Source organism: Arvicola amphibius, chromosome 3 (assembly GCF_903992535.2).
Source record: "Arvicola amphibius chromosome 3, mArvAmp1.2, whole genome shotgun sequence".
Classification (NCBI taxonomy): domain Eukaryota; kingdom Metazoa; phylum Chordata; class Mammalia; order Rodentia; family Cricetidae; genus Arvicola; species Arvicola amphibius.
In genome coordinates this window covers 31,220,106-31,242,187 of record NC_052049.1, presented here as the reverse complement: position 1 = coordinate 31,242,187, position 22,082 = coordinate 31,220,106, and the positions used below count along the sequence as shown (strand labels likewise).

General features: G+C 35.1%; 1 protein-coding gene across 1 annotated transcript in view; it reads left to right on the top strand.

Annotated features, from left to right (window-relative positions):
• Hcn1 (hyperpolarization activated cyclic nucleotide gated potassium channel 1) overlaps positions 1–22,082 on the top strand; it is a 342,629-nt gene that overhangs the window by 238,663 nt on the left and 81,884 nt on the right. The window contains exon 4 of the mRNA XM_038323575.1: positions 17,735–17,953. Coding sequence (XP_038179503.1) covers positions 17,735–17,953 — 219 coding nt within the window. The remainder of the gene's footprint in view (positions 1–17,734; positions 17,954–22,082) is intronic.

Below are 22,082 nucleotides of genomic sequence, written 5' to 3'. Positions count from 1 at the left end.
TAACTATGCAAAGGTGTGTTACATTTGTTTATACCACATTTGTTTCTATGATGTAGAAATGTATTGTTTGCCTGTCTAAGGCACCTGCTGGTTTTGATAAAAAATGAATGGCAAATAACTAGGCAGTAGAGGTATAGATGGGGCTGACAAGCAGGGACAATAAGTAGGAGAAGAGAGAAGAGAATGAGGAAGAAAGAGAGGGAGACACTCATAATACAGACATGGAGTAGGACATACAGAATGAAAGAAATAAAAATCCCCAAGGCAAAACATAGATGAAGAGAAAGGGGTTAAAATAAGTTATAAGAGCTAGTAGAATGGGCATAAGCTCGGACTGAGCATCCATAACTAATAATAAGTCTCTGTGACATGTTTTGGAAGCTGATTGTGGCCCCTAAAAAAAGCCTGTTACAAAATTGTTTTTGCTTTGGTTTGTTTTATATGTCATGCTCATATCTGAAATGGGATTTTAATAATTTCTCATAACATGCATTTGTGAAGAGGTCAGAATTGAGCACAACAGCAGAAAGTACTAACATATGCGTATGGATTAAAGTCAATCACACAAATGCACATACATAATCAGTAAATTTAGCCTTTTGCTTGTAGAGTTATATTAGTTGGGAGACAGAAAGATTATGGATACTTGTCCTTAAATCTACAGGCTTTGTTTGTATCAGCCTTTTATAGTTTCTCCCTTTTAATATGCACAAAGCTTCAAACTATGCCCCATCATGCGATCTAACACTTATAAGGACTAGTCTTTAAATTATCTAGAAATGCCATCTAATGATTTCTTTCTGCATGTAGTAACATATTTATATTAAAAAATATACCTTTATCATATTTCATGGTATAACAATTGAAAATTATTATCAGAGTACTGACCTAATGCTTAACTACTCTGATTCACCTGTGTATCAGGCATGAGCATTGTTTATTAAAAAATAAAATTTGAGTCTTTAGGTAGAATTGTTCACCTAGGTTTGGTGGCCCATTACTGCAATCCCAGTATCCAAGAGGCTGAGCCATTAGGGTGAGTTTAATACCAGATTCAGTTACATAGTGTGTTCCAGGTCAGAGAGCTCAAACAAGAATATGACACCCCAGATCAAACAAAATTCATGAAACAATTGTGGATCCTGTTTTATTTTGCTTATTTCCTTTTGGAGTTCATTATGATCAATATGAACAAATATCATAGAGGTGGTGGATTTAAACCATTCCATATTTCCACCCCAACATATACTAATTTGGGAGCCAGAATCATAAAACTACTTGTCATTAAAATTAAATAAATAAATAAAATTGATTTGTTTAATTTTATATCATTAAATTAAAAATGCTCAGTGGCTCAGTAGGTAGAGATGCTTGCCACTAAGTTTGACAAGCTGAGTTTCATTCCCAGGACCAGCAGGATGGAAGTGGAGAATTAGCTCCTCCAAGTTGTCTTCTGACCTCCCTAAGTGTTTGTCACGGCATGAAAATATGCATAAATACACACACACATACACACACACTATATATATATATATATATATATATATTCACAGTTTTGTATACAATGTTTCAATGTCCCATGGCCTGTTGCTTGCTTACATTATTTTAACTTCAGCTCATGGATGGATGCCTATAGACTCTCTGGGAATCTGCATTTTACATGCACAATACCCATTTGCAGACCCAAAAAATAGACATATATTTTTAAATAATTTTAAGAATCTTTGAAATTGAACACTTAATGTGATAGCTATGCCCATTTTACTTTACCCCAGTTTGAGAAAAGCACACAGTATCAAGTAGTGTTTCAGACTGACAGCTTCCTATACCTTTAGCACTCCATTGACGTGGGAGTCCCCTCTGTAGGCTGTGAAGGTGTTTCATTATCATCAGTTAATAAAGAAGTTGCTTTGGGCCTGTGATAGGGTAGAATAGAACAAGGCAGGAATTCTAACAAGAGGCAAAGGAGAAAAGTAGGCAGAGTCAAGGAGATGCTACGTAGCCTCTGAAGGACAAAGATACCAGCTGCCCTCCCTAGAACATTACCAGTAAACCATGGAACTCGTTGTAAAATACATAATAGTAGTAATGAGTTTATTTTAGATGTGAGAGTTAGCTCAAAATATATAGAAGATATTGGCAAGTAGTGTTGTAATATAGTTTCTGTGTGATTTTTGGGTCTGAGCAGCTGGGAAATGAACATGCAGTCTCTACCTCCATTCCATTATCTGTAAGTTGGAGCCTGAGAACAAAATGTCCTTCAAGACAAGGAATCTGTTTGTTTTCCTTTCTTAAGGTTTTCTCTGTGTAGCCCTGGCTTTCCTGGAACTCACTCTGTAGACCAAGCTGGCCTACAACTAAGAACTCAGAGATCTACCTTCCTCTGCTTCTGTAGTGCTAGTATTAAAGGCATGCTCACCACCAAGCAACTAAGAATTCTTATAACAGAATAAGGTCTTCTTATCTAAGCATTAGGAACAAGTGGCAATAAGTAGAATTCAGTGATATATGTAGCCCAATAAAAATATGAAATTAAAATATGTTTTTTTTACAATCAAACTATCTTGAAAAACTTTTTAAATTTTATTAGTATGCGCATCATGCCTGAATGTGTTATGTTCACTATGAAGGTATGACTGGTGTCCACAAAAACCAGATCATGGCCTCAGATCCCCTAGAAATGGAACAACTAGAATGGCTGTGAGCACACATGTGGATGTTGGGGATCAAATTTAGGTTCTCTGCAGGTTCACCAGGTGCTCTCAACCTCTGCGTCATCTCACCCGCATCGAGCCGCAATGTTGTCTTGACTAGCAGTGATCATCAAGGACTTTTTCCTGGGATGAGATTTTCTGATGTAAACCTCAGGAATGATTGCTTTGAATTTCAATTAAGAGTGTTAGAGGCTCCCTGCTGTAGGGTATATTTAAACAGGAATTCAAAGGAGTTTCGGTGATAAAGTGATGATCGCAAAGTGAATCAAAATTGGGCTGGAAATAGGACACAGATGGTGAAGGCATTTGTCAGGTAGGCCTATCAATGAGATCAATGAGTCTGGTCTTTGGAATCAACGTGAAAATGGAAGGAAATGACGGACTCCACGAAGCTGTCCTTAGAACTTCACATGTGTGCAGTGGTGTGCACGTGTGCTCTACACAATAATAACAGTAACTTTAAATTCATAAAAACCATGCATGATAATCCTATTCATAAAAATAATTCTTAAATAAATAAATACATATGATGGCCTAGAGAGGGACTTCGTGCAATGGTTCAGATGTAACTGCTTTTGAAATGCCACTTACAATTGGGTGACTTTGAGAAAATGTCTTAATTTCTCTAAGGTTTACCTTCTTTACTTAGCTATAACAACTAGTTAGGCTTCATTCATTTTAAGAGGAACAATAAGGTGTACTAGAGCATTGCAAACAGTATATGTATCTTCCATTATGAATTCTTAGATAGGTATGTATATATGTATACAGATAAAATATTTTTATGAGTATTTGTATGTAAAATATATTTGCTTCTTTTTACATGTAGGAAGAAGTAGGTCACAAATATTTTTATTTTCTGGAAAGATAATTATGATGAAATAGTCATTATAAATGATTAAAACTAATTCTTGATCTTGATATAATTTTATAAGTAGGATTATTGAATTCTTACTATAAAAATTTGGGTTAATGGACAAGCCACACTTTGATATGCTTTAAGTTTTCCTAAGATAAAGTACAACATTAAAGCAAAAAATGACAAAAATATCCATGATCTTAAGCATCATTAATTTTTAATTTATAAATCTAGCTACTGTAAATTTTGCATTTTATCATCATTATTGAAAGCAGGAAAAGGACACAAAGAACTCAAGGGATTAATTGACCAAGAAACAAGAGAAAAGCAAGCTCCCACACTCACTTTTTTTTAGTGATAAATAATCTTGCTATAAAACCCTAGCTGACCTGGCAATCATTATGTGTTGTAAGCTAGCCTGAAACTCATGGCAAATCACCTGCCTCAGTCAGATAAGTGCTACGATATAGGCACATGCCACCAAACACTTCTGAAAACAAACTTTTTTCTTTATTATTATTATTATTCCAAATTTTCACCTCCTCCCCTCCTTCCATTTCCCTCCCCCTCCCCCCATTCCTCCTTCCCCTCCCTCTCCAGTCCAAAGAGCAGTTAGGGTTCCCTACCCTGTGGGAAGTCCAAGATCCTCCCCGCTCCATCCAGGTCTAGGAAGGTGGGCATCCAAACAGACTAGGTTCCCACAAAGCTCATCTCCCTCCTTCTGCTCTTCAACTGGACCTTGGGAGCTCAGTCCGTTGCTCTGATGAGGGTCTCTGTCTCTATCTCCATCCATAGCCAGACGAAGATTCTATGGTGATATTTGAGATAAACATCAGTGTGATAGTGGGGCAAGGACCTTTCAGGAACCCTCTGCACTGCTGCCCAAGGACCTAGCTGGGGACATCCCCGTGGACATCTGGAATCCCCTCTAGAGCCAAGTCTCTTGCCAACCCTAAAATAGCTCCCTTAATGTAGATATCTTCTTTCCTGCCCCTATATTCGCCCTTCCTCCATCTCCACCCTCCCACTCCGCCAAGCTCTCTCCAGTCTTTCCTTTCTCCCTTCTCTTTCCCCCTCTCCCCTTCCCTTATCCCTACCCCCACCCCTAACCCCACCCCCATGCTCCCAACTTTTGCCCAGCAATATATATTTTTTTTCCTTTGGGTTCATATATATATATATGTATATATATATATATATATACATATATATATATGTTTTTCTTTGGGTTCATTTTCTAGGGTACAGAAGCATTAGTTTTTGTAGAAATAAATTTTTTGAAGTCTTCCATATCATGAAAATACACAAAGTAGATTAAAAAACAGATTAGAGTATGTGGCCTGGCTAGGGATTTAAATTTATTATATTTTTAAGTCAATTAAATTAATATTTGGTATCTTTATGTTTACAGTTCACACATTATATTCTCCTCCCTTCAATGTTCGCATGTCAAGCAACTCCATTTCAGATTCATGGTCTCTATTTCATATATATATATATATACATATATACATATATATACATATGCTTGTGTATGGGTGTATATGTATATAACATATATAACTTGTTGATATATGTATCTTTTTGATTCTAGCTAGTGTTGTTCATATGTATATAGTTTAGAGCTGACCACTTAGTTTTGGAAACCCAATGAGTGGATTCTTGCCCAGTAAGGATTAATTCTTCTTTCAGCAATGATTAATTTCTTGTAGCGACTAAGCAGAGGCGGTTCCCCGTGATATTTCCCCCATTCATATTGGCATGTCAACAGGTGTGAGTTTTCCCGTTCTTGTTTAGGTAACCATATTGCCTAAGCAGTATGATTTCGTGTATGCAGCTTTCCTGTTGAGTACGAAAGATACAGTCTCACAGAAGGCTCCCTTGCCTCTGTCTCTTAAAGTCTTTTCACCTTCTTTTCAGAAATGTTCTTTATATTCTGAATATTTACCCTTACACCCACATATGAGCATAGCTTTCACCCTTCATTTAAGAAGTTTCTTTGTGTAGTATACATAGATCATTACAGAAAGCTACAACTGGTCAAAATCCAGAGAACAGCTGACTGCGCAGTAGAGAGTTACTATTGATAAACCCATAAGAACAAATTCCTAAAATGACTTGACATTACTCTTTATGGAAATAATAATAATTTAGTTATATAACAACAGGTTTATATCTCCTTAAATCCTATAGACCCTCCCCAAATGTAAAGAATTGACACAGGAAATTCAAATATTTCTAAATAGTTCATAGAATTAACATATATATATATATATATATATATATATATAAAACTAAAAACTGAAAACCATGTGATTATACATTTGGTTTCATTAAAAGTGTTATTATTAAATAGTAACTAAGTAATTTTGAGATTTTGAAGCAAAACAATTTTAAATAGGGGGTGTTGTTCTCAAGAATGCAAAGACAAATTAGCAGAAGTGTTATTTCCTTTGATGATGTTCCTTTTGACTTTATAGCCAACATGTTGTGCTCCTGCAGTTTCATTGGAAGTGAAACTAATTAAACGCACATGGTTCTAACTGAAGAACACTGCCAATCAAGTTGATCACTTTTAAGTGGATCCCACTCTCTAGTGATATACTCGCAGTAGAAGGTTACAAATGAACTTTCCATCCAAGGTGACGTTCTGTAGTGGGATTATTAGTTGTTCTTATTTGTCACAAATATGTAAGTCTAATGATTCTAGAGACATACTAACTAACCAAAGAATCAGGTTTACATCAGACGGCAGCTAGAATTCAATTTCTGCCACTATTTATTGTTAAATTGCAGTCTCAAAGTAAATTCATTTCTGTTCGCCATTCCCACTAGCACTATGAAACTGAAGAGGATGAGACATTTCCTGCCTTGACTATATTCACAGGTATAGAGAGAGTAAAATGATGACATATTCAAATGAACATGCCCTCGTAGAAACTGGCAGCCTGCTATGCTTCCCTGCTTGTCACTCTCTGGAACAATATGCTCTGTTCTGTCTTGTCCTAAGAATTCGCTGATGCAACTGTCTGCCTTCTATCTCTCTCAAAGGGAGAATGACACATTTCTTCAATGAGTGGAGACATAGATTGAACGTACTGATCAAAATGCCTTAGGCTTGCTCACTGAGCTCACGCTATACCTTGCTTCTTAATTCCATCACGATAACCCTCAGATTCTTGGTTTGTCTCTCTGTGAGCTATTTTTCAGATCTCCTGAGATTTGATTTTCTTAGCATATTTATGCTGATAATGTTTACAAATTATAAAAACAATCAATTCAGATGTTTAATAAAGGTATATGCAGCCTTTTATAGAAATGAATTTGCAGTTTCTGTGATAGCTGACAGGCTGGGAATTTTGTTTGATGTGCTTAGACTATGTAGCTGAATATGAATTAGAATGTTGTATGTCATAAGGTCTAGAACATTGTATAAGCATTCATATTCTTTTCTTTGCAGTTTATGTTGTCCCAGTTTAGCAAAAAATTAGAGAATCTTCAGAAAATGCCTAGAAAATATTCTGTGTTCAAATTAGGTAGATATCAAAATATATTGCTTCTGTGAGAAAATTCTCAGGCAGAATTAGCAAACACACATATATATTCTTACTATATATTAATCTGTATCTATAATATATTTTATACTGTATGTCTCTATATGTAGATAGAGATATAAATATAGATATAGGCATAAATATATGTATAGAAAGAGAGAGAAAGAATTTGTGTTTTGGGCACTTGAGATAGAACCAAGGGCCTCAGGCATACCCCTAAACCCTCTACAGCAGACTGATGTTTCAGCCCACAAATTATCATCAATGTAATAATTCACTGATAGATCAATAAACAAGTAAAGCACCTTAAACAATACAAAGTATATCTGTAAAAAACATTATTGAAATTTTTTTACTAAAATGTAGACAAGGTAACTTGATTAAATTATCTCACTGGCAACCATTTGTTTACTTTCATTTGAATTCAAATTATATGTAACTTAGAGCTACATATGGTCTCCTGTTACATTGTATTATTGTCAATGTAGGCTAAAATTTAGTGAAGTGATATTTAAATGATAGAGAGATAAAATGCATAATAACACCAATAATTTTTATACGAAAACATATTCCTGGATTTTAACTCAGTCTTGGTTTCTAGGTACTCTTTGTTTTATTTTAGTTTCCCAATGAATGTGATATTTATTCTGATAAATTTTATTTTAACCTTAATATTTTGTCTAAAATTATAATTGCAGTCTGCTTATAAAAACAAGAAGAGCAGAGTTTGAAAATTATAATCTGTTCTCTAGCACTAAACTGCATGGATTCTGTTATTATTTTTTGGAGTGAATGATATCTCAGTGGACAAAGGTGTTTGACAAATCTAAAAGTGTGAATTCAATGCACAGTATATATACAGTGGGAGAAAAGAACACGCTTCTACAAGTTGTCCTCTGACCTTGAATTTCTCATGTCTGCTACTGCATGCACCCATACTCACACATAAAAACAAAGACAAATTTTACATTACAATTATAAATCTATATTATTTCTTTCACTTACTAATTTGTGTTCCAAATAGGCTATTTTTGTTCCTTGCTCATTGTTAATTATTTGTCAAGTAATGGTAAAAGCACATTTGGCAAAAACAATCACAAAAGCCTTTAATCTCAGAACTCCAGAGTTTGCACAAAACTGGGCAAGTCTTTAATCCCAGCACTCAGGAGGCAGAGCCAGGTGAACATCTGTAAATCAGATGCCAGTCTCATCTGCATAGTGAGTTCCAGGACAGCTGGGGTAGAAAGAGAAAACTTGTTTCAAAACCAAACAAATAAACAACAACAAAACAAACTAAAAAACAGAGCCTGAGGGAAGGAGGTTCATGAATTCAAGGGTGGTTTAGACTATCTAGTGAATTCAAAGACATTTGAACTTTAGATTGAAATCCAGTCCTAGTTACTTTTCTTTAACTATAAGACCCCACAATAAAAGTAACTTATAAAGGAAAGTATTCTTTTTTATTGAAGATAGATTCCTATCTCATACAGTATATGCTGTTTATAATTTCTCCTAACTTTAGTTTTCCGAATATTTTCTCCCCTCTAGATCAACCTCTTCTTTTTTTTTTTTTTGGTTTTTCGAGACAGGGTTTCTCTGCAGCTTTAGAGCCTGTCCTGGAGCTAGCTCTTGTAGACCAGGCTGGTCTCCAACTCACAGAGATCTGCCTGCCTCTGCCTCCCAAGTGCTGGGATTAAAGGCGTGCGCCACCACCGCCCAGCTCAACCTCTTCTTTTTTATCTCTTTAGAAAAGAGCAGGCTTCTAAGAGATAACTACCAAAGAAGAAACATGACAAATAAATAAGATGGAGCAAAATCTATCATATCAAATTTGGACATGGCAACATAACAGGAGGAATAAAGACCTGAGAGCAGGCACGATAGTTAGAAATCCACTTATTTTCACAGTCAGAACTCCCATAAAAACACCAAGCTAATAGCTATAATGCAGAGAACTTGTTGCAGATCTCTGTAGGCCCTGTGCTTGCTGCTTCCATCTGAGAGCTCATATGTTGATGCAGAATGCCTTGTTCTCCTAGTGTACACTGACTGTCTCCTCTGGTTCTTGCATTCTTCCTACTTCCTTTGCCTTGAGAGTCTCTGAGCTCAGATTGGAGGAATTTGATGGAGACCTCATATTTAGATTTATTCTCCATGTAATGTCTGGATGTTGGTCTCTGCATCTGTTCCCATCTACTGAGATTGGAAGCTTCTCTGATGATGACTAACTAAGGTTTTGGTATCTGAGTATAGAAGAACATCATTAGGAGTCATTTTGTTGAAGTTTTTTAGACCAGTAGTCCTGTGAGTGAGAATGAGTGGGTCTCTGACTCTTGTGCCTGCTCTTGGGACTCTTTCTTCTGTTAGGTTTCCATGACCAACTTTGGCATGGTAGTTTTTGCTTCATCTTTATTATATTTTCTTGTGTTAGTTTTTGTTGTAATTTCTTACAAGTCTGTTCTTTTCTAAAGAGAGACAGAAAAAGAGTGAATTCAGAGAAATAGATAGGGAGGAACTGGGAGGAGTATGGGGAGGGGAAACTATAATTAGGATAAATTGCATTTGAAAAAAAATCTATTTTTTTCCAAAAAAGGAAAAATCAAATAATAAAACAAAATAAAAGCATATATTCAATTAATCTTTCCATATCTACCATTGCCCTCTGGGTCATCTATTTGTCTCTTTAAAACCTTCATTCTCTATGTTCATTGTAGTGAGCAGCAGCGGGCAGGCCTGCTTTTTGTCCTGCCCGGATCCCACATGGCTAGCTTTACATGCGAAATAACAACACACAAATTGTATTCCTTTAAACACTGCCTGGCCCATTAGTTCCAGCCTCTTATTATCTAATCCTCACATCTCTTGCTTTAACCCATATCTAATATCTGTGAAACACCATGAGTGGTGTCTTACCAGGAAAGATTCAGCATGTCTGACCTGGTGGCTGGCTTCATCGCATCTGTTGCCCTGAGGAGAGGCACGGCAGTCTGGCTGAGCCATCTACCTCACTTCCTTCTTCCTGTTCTGTCTACTCCACCCACCTAAGGGCTGGCCAATCAAATGGGCCAGGCAGTTTCTTTATTAGCCAATGAGAGTCCTCCATCAGTTCATCCTTGTTCTAATTTGTGGCCAGATAATTATTTTTGTTCTTTTTGGGGACAGACTTTTAATCAGCCTTCCATGAGAATACTGGAGTATATTTCTATAGCAAATTGTCTTCATTCAGCTGACAAATTCTGAGGTACTATTACTAACTGTCTCCAGTGTTTTGGGTCTCTGTTAAAGAAAACCTCATGAGGGAGTTCAGCTAAGCAAAACTCTTTATTTAATGGCCAAGTAACAGAAGAAAAAGGAGAGGGAGTCATGGTCCAACAAACCCCTTAAGACAAACCCCAACCCCCTCAGGTCTTCTAATAATAGACAAGGTTCCATTCATCTGTATGTGTGTTAACTGTAAGCTTTCTGTTGCTGTTCTCAATCATACTGTCTCCTAAATACCAGTTTTGCTCTACACTCACCATTGGCTATCCATGTTTTTACCAGTTCACTCATGTTCTTAATGAGACCATTACAGAGCTGCTCTCCTTAACTTCTGCATGGGATTGATAGTGTACTTTCCTTGAGTATATAATAAAATAAATTTTAATGCCACTGAAATTGACATTATAGTTCTAAAAGAGACATACTCAAATCTGTAAAAGAATACACAGAGGCTGGAAAACTATAACAACATATATTAAGAAAATAAACAGGACAATTTTAGTTAACTTTTTAATCAATATACAGAATTAAAATGCAAATATTATGTTCTGCATAATGTTTAAATCAATGTGAGCCTATTATCTCCCCAATCATATTTTACAATTAAAAATAATTAAAATCCTTTCTAACATCTATAAACCTACAGTACATTGTTCTACTGCACAGGAGCACACCACAGTGCCTCTATTCTATTTAGTAATAACCTACTACTCATCAATCACCTTCCTCTGAACTCCCTACCAGGACTAGCATACTACATGCTACTCTCAACTTCCATAAAAACAGTGTTTTTAGTTCTCATTCACGAGTGATATTATGCAATGCCTGTCTTTGTGCTTCTGACTTTTTCATTTACTATATTTTCCAGTCACTACCATTGATTTCACAAATTACAGGATATCAGTCTTGTGTCATTGATGAATAATATACATATTTCTGCTACATTTTCCTCATTTATCAGGTTATGTACATTGTATATTGTGGCAACTGTGTGTCATGCCACAGGGATAAAAATGTATTAACACTCTTCCTGCTTGGGTTCTAGCCATTAATGTATTATCAGAAGATTGACATCACACGCTAGCTCTAATTTTACATTTTAGAGAGCTCTCCACACTGCTTTCCAAACTGACTGTATTGCTCTGAAATCCCATCAATTCTATGCAAAAATTTCCCTACATTAAGGGGATACACTTCAAAGAAATTTGTTACTTAAAAACAATGTAAAAAGGGTGTCATTGAACCTAAAGTTCAATTGAAAAAAGTAAATCACCATCCACAGAAAATGTAGGAAAAAATAAGAAAGTTTCAAGGTGTATTTCTATGTCTTATTTAGGAGCAAAGTTGCTATTTTTAATCATTCTGATAAATAAATTGAAAAATCAAATTGAAAGAAGACTTTCTGAAACAACAAACATACTTCCTCAGAGTCTGTTTGACAGAAAATATATGGAAAGACAAAGTTTTTGTTGTAGAGTAGCCTATAGTAGCAAAATCTAGAAAACAGGAGAAAGTGGGTGAATTGGCTCTGCCATGAACAATGGACTGGCGTACAGCTGTGTGACTAGCAGGTAATTCGGAAGGAGTTTTGTGTGATACAAATAGAATGCAGATATGTGTGTGTCATCTATTCTTGTACAGAATAAGTGCTGACTTGTGTTGTATGTGCATGTGTGTGCGTGTGTATGTGTGTGAATGTTTATATGAGCATGGGAAATGGTACAGAGAGCTCCATAATGATTTTATAGGAAATAAAAATGAGGAGAAAGTGAAGCCATATAGACAATACAATGAATAGAAAAGTTGAATGTATTTGATGAGTAAGAAACTTCATGGGATATACATTTTAATTCTACACATTTGTGTGTGTATATATGTTGCTGTTTGTTGGAAAGTAAATGTTCAAAGACACATTTAAACAGTTGAGTCTGAATGCTCTCTTGAATGCATTATCTTAAAAAATAGACATGACAGTGTGGTGGCACACAATCTTAATTCTAACACTGGAGAGACAGACACAGATGGTACTCCATGATTTTAGGTCAGCCTTGTCTACACAGAAAATTCCTGGACAGTCAGGACTATACACACACACACACACACACACATACACACACACACACACACACACACATACACACACATACACATACATATGCACGCACGCAGTAAAACAAAAATAATAATATAAAGAGAAGAAGAAAAAAAAAGACTTAGTTTTTCCTTTCCAGCATTCTATATTGCCTCCCAAGAAAGCTGAGAAATACAGGGTTACACAGAAACAAGCCTGTCTCAAAACAAAACAAAAACAATGCAAACAAACAGCTTAAAAAAACCCAGCAAAACAAAACCAGAAGTGGCTTTTGGCTGGGCACTTCCTTGGACATTTTAATTTCCCCCTTCCATCTATGTATGTCCCAGTGCTTTCTGAAGTGTGGCAGAAGTAGTACTGTGCATGACATTCAATATTCATCTATAAAATTTAGTGATTCTCCATCTTATTCATTGAAAAGAAAGCTGTTCAATAAACATGTTGTATATTGTGGCAACTGTGCATCATGCCACAGGGAAAAAAAATGAGACAAACGAATGTGTCTTAGTTGCTATTGAATAGAACACATAGATAAAAGCCTTTGCTTTTTTGGTAGTATCGTCTATAATAAATTCATTTTTGGTTTATTGGTATAACTGGAATTTTATGAATACAATTTTTGGCTTATTGGTATAACTGGAATTTTATGAATACAATAATTTTAAAAGAAAGGGCATATTCAAGACTTTCATAGAATATATTGTTTTGTTCTTTGAATATGTGTTTCTTGTTCTTGGAATATCTCTTTTCTGTTTGTGAAATATGTACAATTTGAGAACACTGACATCTTCTTAACATAATGTACAAATTCTCCTGTATGAAGAAATATAAGGAATGTTTCTACAAAGAAAAATTTCATGCATGTCCAATATACATCAGCAGAGGATAACCAAAAAATATAGAGATAGTTATCTTGTCTTAAATAAGTTTTCTTAACCCAAGCATGTGTAAACTTCTTTGTATGTAACCTCTGAGTGAGATAATTTAATGTCACATCCTGACTTTACTTTGTTGGCAAGAACAAGTCTCACTAAGAACCCTAAGTCACATGTCCTTGTGGTATTATTGAGCATCTTTTGGATTAATTGCAACAGTGGTTTTGCTGGGTCTTGAGGTAGATAGTTTCCTAATTTTCTGAGAAATTGCCATACTGATTTTCAAATCAACTGTGCAAGTTTGCACTCCCACCAGCAATGGAGTAGCATTCTCCTTACCCCATCCTCTTCAGCATAAGCTGTTGTCAGTGTTTTTGATCTTGGACATTCTGAAAATTGTAAGATGCAATATCAGAGTTGTTTGAAAGAATGTTGAGCATTCATTCATTTGACATTATTCTGTTGAGAGTTCTCTGTTTAGGTCTGTATACCATTTTTTATTGAATTAGCTGTCCTTTCGATGTTAAGTTTCTGAGTTCTTTGTATATTTTTGACATCAGCCCTCTGTTCGATGTGGGGTTGGTGAAGAACTTTTCCTAACCTATAGATTGCCGTTTTGTTTTGATTACCATGTCCTTTGCTTTATAAAAGCTTTTCAGTTTTAAGAGGTATTATTTATTAATTGTTGCTCTCAGGTTCTATGCTACTCGGGTTATATTTCAGAAGTGCCAATGCATTCAAGTGTACTTTTCACTTTCTCTTCTATGAGGTTCAGTGGTTGGTTTTATGTTGAGGTCTTTGATCCATTTGTACTTGATAACTATGGATCTATTTGTATGTGTTCAACTATGCTCATAGAAGCATTATTTGTAATAACCAGAACCTGGAAACAATCTAGATGCCCCTTAGCTATAGAATGGAGAAAGAAAATGAATTACATTTACACAATGGAGTACTACAGAGTGGTAAACATAATGCAATCTTGAACTGTGCAGGCAAATGGATATACCTAAAAAAAATATTGAGTGAGGTTACACAGACCCAGGAAGACAAATATAATATGCACTCACTCATAAGTGACTTTCAGACATAAAGCGAAGAAAACCCAGCCTAGAGCCCACAACCTCAGAGAACCTGAATTACAGAGAGGACCCAAAGAGAAAAAACATGGATCTACATAGGAAAGGGGAAAATACAAGATTTCCTGAGTAAATTAGGAATGTGGGGGTCATGAGAGAGTGTACAAGGGAAGAGGGGAGGAAGGGAGGGTAGTAGAGAAAAATGTATAGCTCAATAAAAACAATAAAAAGAGCCCTAACTTTTTTCTGCCTAGTGTAGCTGCTTGCTTTATTTTTTAAGAAACACATTGTGCTTCAGCACTTCCGTGTGTGGGCGGGCTTTCACATCTCGTCCCCTTCCATTTTTTAAAACAAACATATATTTGGATAAAGCAATGAAAATCACCACTATTTATTTGTTCATTATAATCTTAAATAGCCTTTCAGATCTTTATATAAGGTTAAAGTTTACAAGAATAATTTTCTGGCTAAGGGATATTTAAATTGCCCTCAGAGTTTCTCTTAAAAGAACTTGAACTTTGTTAATGTTGTATATTATTCTCATTTTAATAGTCTCAATAATTTTGTTAAAAATTTTATATATTTAGTGAAATATATTAGAATCATATGCTATGGACTGAGCCTATAGAGCAGCGGCAGTATACACACACACACACACACACACACACACAGAGAGACCAGGTATGGGGTGCTATACAAATGACTGTCAATTGGTGGGGTAGGAAGATGCATATAGACACATGATTCAGCAATGTAGCATCTTATGTTTTTCCAACATGGCTGAGCCACAAATAGGTCTAGGTTATTAATAGAAACAAAAGCAGCACAAACAAGGGCAAAAATAGCAGTCACAAGAAAAGCTGCAGGTGCCTATTGCACAGCCCTCATGGTGAAAAGCCTACTTACCCATAATTCCCAGAATCTGATCCCTACAGAGTCTATACAAATATTAGATCACTTATCATTCTTCTATGACAGAGCTGGCAAGACGCAGGTAATCATTATAAAAGTAATTGATTTTTAACCATCACATCTAGGAGTTTTCATGTCTAGTTTTGATTATTTTGTTTGTTAGTTTTTCTTTATTGGAGACAGGTTTTCTCCTTTGAAATTTTCTGTAATAGCACCAAACAAATATCCACAAACACAGAAAAACAAGCTAATTTTAAAGAGTACCACACTTTATAGAAAATAGTGCTCAGTTTTCATATAAAGCTTTAGATGAACAAATTACTGACAAGAAGTGCAATTTTGGTTATACTCTTCCTGTGACTAAATAGAAAATAATAGGATTCATATACAGACATTTGGAACTGTACAAAATTTCCTGCAACTACCTCTGACTTCTTTCATAACCTTGATAATTACAGGAAATGCCAGAGGAAGCAGTGAAATGCCATTGTGTAGATTAGCATTAAATTCAATGTAAAAGCAATAGAATTGATCCCTGTGGTCAACTTGTTCCATGTCCAGAGGGCGCTGATAAATGTATGAATATACATATGTAATAAAATTTTATGATAATAAATGAGCAAGTCCACAAATGAGGTCAGTGTCCTGTATTTATGTCCATTTCTGGTAATGTATTTATGTTTGTTACATTTGGCTTGAAGACAGCTCTACTGAGGAAGCTGAAGGAAAAACGCTTGGGCTCCCTGTTTCTTGGCACCTCCGTGAAACTATAACCATATCAAAATTCAAAAGTCCAATTAAAAATTCCATCTCAGACAAATATGGGACTGATTTCTGTGGTTTAAATATTAATAAAAATATCATTCCGTGTGAATCATCAGCAACAGATGTACCAAAATTTACATTGTAAAGTGATGGATTAAAAATCCATCCTAATGTTCTCACAGCCTAGGAAACATTTTTAATAGCTGCAGGAACAGTTGTATCAATCAAAAAAGTCTTCTTTTCAAAATTAAAAAAAAAATCAAGATGTATTTGTGATCTCTCATTAGCCAAGAGCAACTGACGTTGCTATAAATGTTATCCTTGATAGTAGAGCTAAACATTGCATAAATTGTACTAGCCTAAGAAATAATTTTCAGAAGAGCACTGATATAAGTCAATAAAGATTAACATATAATTATCCATTGTATTTTATATCACTGTAACACCAATATTATTTTTATAGTTTACACATTTTTGTGTTATTCATATGTTACTATTACCTCATTTACTAGTAATAAAATAGTGTAATGGAAAAGTTTTCATATTTTATTATATTTTGCATTTTTCTTTTGGGTTTGAGTTAATGCCCCACCATTTATATTTTACAGTTGTCCTCATAAATAGTGTAAGTCCTGATCTAGGGAGGCAGGCAAACTTTGAAAGGCATTTGAATTTGAGATGGTCATGGTGGCACACTCTTGTATGCCTAAGCAGTATGTCATATCACAATACCCCACTCTCAGAACAACAAAATATACAAACAAGTTGCTTAAAATTTTTGCAAAAGAAAACATAATTAACAAGCTCTTTTCTTTAAAATTGAGATTGAAATAAAATTTTGACATGACTTCAGTTATTTTCAAGTCATAATTAACACAAGCCAGCTTTGGAATCTTTTAGAATGCCAACCAAGTTACAACTGTAATTCCAAAACATGTTTGATTTTTCATTTATAAATCACAAAAATATTTAAAAAAAAACATTTATATGCCAAGTTGCATTCATAAAACTTGAGCTGTGTAGTATTGACAAAATTTTTTATTTGATTTTCATGCTTAGACCCACCTGCTACATTTCTCAGCTTGCATATACAATTATGATTCCCTTGAAACATTTAATGATCTTCAACATTTATTCTATTTTTGTGGTCAGTTGGGTTCATTTATTTTAATCTCATCAACATTTATTCTTTTTTTTTTTGTTTGTTTTTTTTTTTGTTTTTTTTTTTTTTTTTTTTGAGACAGGGTTTCTCTGTAGCTTTGGAGCCTGTCCTGGAACTAGCTCTTGTAGACCAGGCTGGTCTCGAACTCACAGAGATCCGCCTGCCTCTGCCTCCCGAGTCAACATTTATTCTTAAGAGTTATTATGACACATGAACAATTTTCCCAACTGGAATTTTACTTAAAAACAACTTAAAAACTAAGAGTTTATGAACTAAAAATATTGTTATTTCTGTTTTATCTTGATAGACCAGATTTGAATATCATTGAGTCATTTGCTTATCATCCAGTAAGAAGTTATGTATATTTGCCTATTTTCTGATGCTTCTGTGGTTACGTTGCACTTATTTTTCCTTTTATTATCCTGTTGGTTAAGTCCATTTTCTTTTCTCTCGTGTTTCAGAATGATTCTTGGGGAAAGCAGTATTCCTACGCGCTCTTCAAAGCCATGAGCCACATGCTGTGTATTGGCTATGGTGCACAAGCTCCCGTCAGCATGTCCGACCTCTGGATTACCATGCTAAGCATGATCGTTGGGGCCACCTGCTATGCAATGTTTGTTGGCCATGCCACAGCTTTGATTCAGTCTTTGGATTCTTCAAGGAGGCAGTATCAAGAAAAGGTATGTAGCTTTCTTTCTCGAATATTCAAGCAGCTTTTTTCATAACAAAATTTAATTGTGTTCAAGCTAACAAACCAATATCCTCAATTGAAACTGTGAGGATCTTAAATATTTAAATGAAAGAGAGTCTGTTTTGATATTTTCAGATTCCCACCAAGGTAATTTTCCAAGACGTTGTTTTATTTGTTTTGAATTATATTGATATGTGTGTATGTATATATGTATGTGTGTATACCTGGTGATGTAGCTCAGGTGCTAAAGCAGCTCTAGCATTAATCCCCAGCATGACAAATGATAGGCATGGTGCAACTGACTTGTCATTTCAACATTTGAGAGTTGGAGTCAGGAAAGTCAGAAAAATCAAGGTGTCATGCTCAGCTATATAGTGGGGTTGAGGCTAGCCTAATCTGAAAATTTTATGTGTACATATATATATATATATATATATATATATATATATATATATTCTCATTCCTTAAAATATAATTATATCTCTAAAATTTATAAAGAAGATATACACAATATCCCCATGGTTAAGGTTAAGATTCTATATTCTAAGAGTCAAATTTTAATTACTGGACTAATATATTATTAATTCCTCACTAATTCACACTACAAGAAACAGAAGTCTATAGAAAGAGCCAGTCAGATTTGCCCTTTTGTCTGCCTACGTTTTTCTCTGTGTTATAATAGTAGCTTACATTGTAATCCACAGACTTAGCTAACTAAACACTGGCTGCCCTTATTGCTACAAAACACATAACACTCCCCAGGCTGTTTGAAACAGGGTTTCTCAGCACTTTGTGTCCAGGAATTCAATGTGTAAACCAGACTGGGTTGGAATTCAGAGGTCTGCCTGCCTCAGCCTCAGCCTCCCTGCTTCCTGAGTGCTGGGATTAAAGCCTAGCACCATCTGTGCCTGGCAACACTGTCTAGTATCAAAAGTCATGTTTTCCTTTTGCGGGATGTGCCTTAAGTAAAATCAAATATTGGTTAGTTCTAAGTAAAATCAAATATTGGTTGGTTCTCATACAAGCTCTGTGCCTCCATCAGCCTAACATATCATGCAGTTAGTACACCATTATAGAAGAGTTCCTGGCAGGCTTGGTGTTTGCGTTCCCCTTTTGATAGTGTGTAGAGAATCTTCCTGTGCCCAAATCCCTGGAACTAGGTGTTCACACCTTGACAGAGAACATTTCTGGAAGTAATGATTAAGTGCTTATAAAGTAAGTGACTGGTACCAGGTTAGATTCAATTATCCCGAAGAGATGAATGTCACACTAATTGTTGTTTATATACAGAAAGTCTTTGTTGCTATATATACAAAGTCGTTGCCATTATAACCCTGTAATAGGAGTAAGGGAACAAAGATGTTTGATTTTGCTCGGTTAGAACTACATTGACACCAACCAGTATAATCAGCAAGGTGAAATCATGAAAGGTAAACTGTCAAAACTGCCTTGAGGTTTACTTTTAAGAAAAAAAATAAATTGAAAAGAACAAATAGAACAGTAAACAAAAGACTATATAAAGCTGTTTAGCTGAAAATCCTATATTGGAATTCAGGCTTATTTTATGGTGATATAAGACTAGAACATCATATTGTGAAATTTGTTCTTAAATTGTAATTTTGACCTGTTGTTTTCAATGAAAATGTTGACTTTTTTATAATTTTTATGAATATTGCTACATATTTTCTTTTTTGTTTTTCATGTCAAATGTATTATTTACACATTGTAAAAATGTTTTAATTTGTTTCCATATTTGCATGTTTTATTTATATATTTATTAAATACTGTAAATAATAAATGTGTAAATATATATTTTCATAAAAAAAACAAATCTTCATGATTACATTTTCAGAAAGATGAAATGATATGTGTATGCATTTGTGTGTGCATGTATGTGTGTGCATGTATGTATGCGTGTGTGCATGTGTGTGTGTGTGTGTGTGTGTGTGTGTGTGTGTGTATGCTGAGACAGGGCCTCACTCTGTACCTCAGGCTGGCCTTAAGTTCACAGCAAACATACTGCCTCAACCTTCTGAGTGCTGTGTGACAGTTTTGTTGTAAAAAATTTGTATTTGTTGAGTATCACTTTGTCAAGAACAGGGAATTAAAATATTAAACACCAAGAGACAAAATGTTCAAATTTTATACATTTTGAAAATAGTTTGTACAATTCTTTTTTGTATAATTAATGTAAAGACGTGCAATTAGTGTAAAAAATTCTCAACTTCTAAGTAGACATAAAACCATGCATGAATTATTGAATTAGACAGTTTTCTGTGAGCTCATTTTTAGTTAGCCTAATTGTATTAATTTATCTGAGTTAACAATAGCCCTGAGTTAGAAAGCTGGGAATCCAAAGCTGCTGTCCTTTGCAACCAATTCAAATCTCACTCTAAAGCAATTAACTTACATCAAAGTAACTATAGAACTGTTGGTTTACCCAGGGAAGGAAACACAAATTGTGTATCCAGTACCAAATGATCAGTCCTGAAAACATACACACAAATAACATTACACAGATTGAGCAGGTTTCATTTAGGAATTTATATGTATATACATATATAAGAATATATGCATATATATACATATATATACACATATATACACACACACACACACACACACACACATATATATATATATATATATCAGCCATTAATTTAAAAAGTGGTCATGAATTTAAAATAAAGCAAAGAAGGGTATATGAGAGAGTATGGAGAGGGGAAAGGTAAAGTAGAAATGATGTAATTATCTTATAATCTCAGAATATAAGAAAAAATTAAAGGATAAAATAAAATAAGGTGATTATTACTGTGCATATGCTTTTGACAATACGCCCATCGAGGAGGATTTGGGTGAAAAATTAGTGCAGGATCAGCTTTTAAAATCTTAAGACTCCTTTAACTAAATCTCTTTTCCAAGCAGCAAACCATTTCTTTCTCTTGAAAATAACCCTAGATTCTCCTCTTCCACATCTTTCACTCTGCCTACTCCCTTGCCTTAGACACCCCTGAGGTTTACCTAGGTTGTTCTTGTATTTGAGCTCTAGGGCTCCTTCCAGATTGTGCCAACCTTTACTCTCCTGAATGTTATATCATTTTCTGGATCTGATGCAGCCCAAATACTGTGATAGGAAGACCCTTTACCCTTAATCCTGATGTGTGTGCTTCAGACCCGAACATGGAAACATCAGCATTGTAGACCTGAGGCTGCCAAAGTTCTCCTGTGAGGCAGTGAGAGAGGCGGATGTTTAAGGCTGCTCCCCCTTACTCTAATCTATAAATAGCTATGGAAAAGTCGTGAGTGAACTTTGCCAAATGTCATCACATGAATATATGTAAAACACCTTCCAAAAATTGAATTATATTATTTGCATGTATGCAAATGTATTGTTTCATCAAGGATTTAATTTTTTATACTTAATTGTATATTTATTTTATGTATTTTGAAATCTCACCCTACCACTCAGATTGCCATGGAATACTGAGAATAAAGTTCTTTTAGTATCAACCTCCCTCGTACCTAGGAGTACTTATTTATGACCTCCCCTTTGCCTAAAGAGAGATAACTTTTTAGAAAATAAGTTTTTGAATACTTTTTTTATTTTTCTCTGAAATTCTGAGGCCGATCACTTACTCTTGGAATTAAAGAATCTATTACCAATGTGACTGCCATCAGGGTTGAAGAAATTTCATAGTTGCTGAGTTGATACCCAGTAAATTCTGCTTCAAGGCCTGATGGAACTCCCTGCCTCGGGAAGACCCAAAACTTGTTTCCAAAACATTAATTATAAATCACCAATTACATAATAAAACAACACAATAGGACTAGAAAAATGAGGAAGTAAATAGGAACCTTTTGTAGTACTGCTCATGATCATTTTAAATCAGGCTGCACTTGGAGCTCTTTATCACAACAAATTGAGTAAATTGACCTGCTACTGTGGTAGTGGCTTAGGATTTCTATTACCATGAAGAGAACCCATGACCGTGGCAACTCAAATGAAGGAGAACATGTCACTGAGGCTGGCTACAACTGAGAGGTTTAGTCCATTATCGTCATGGTGGGAAGCATGCTAGAACACAGGCAGACATGGTGCTAGAGAAGTAGCTAATCGC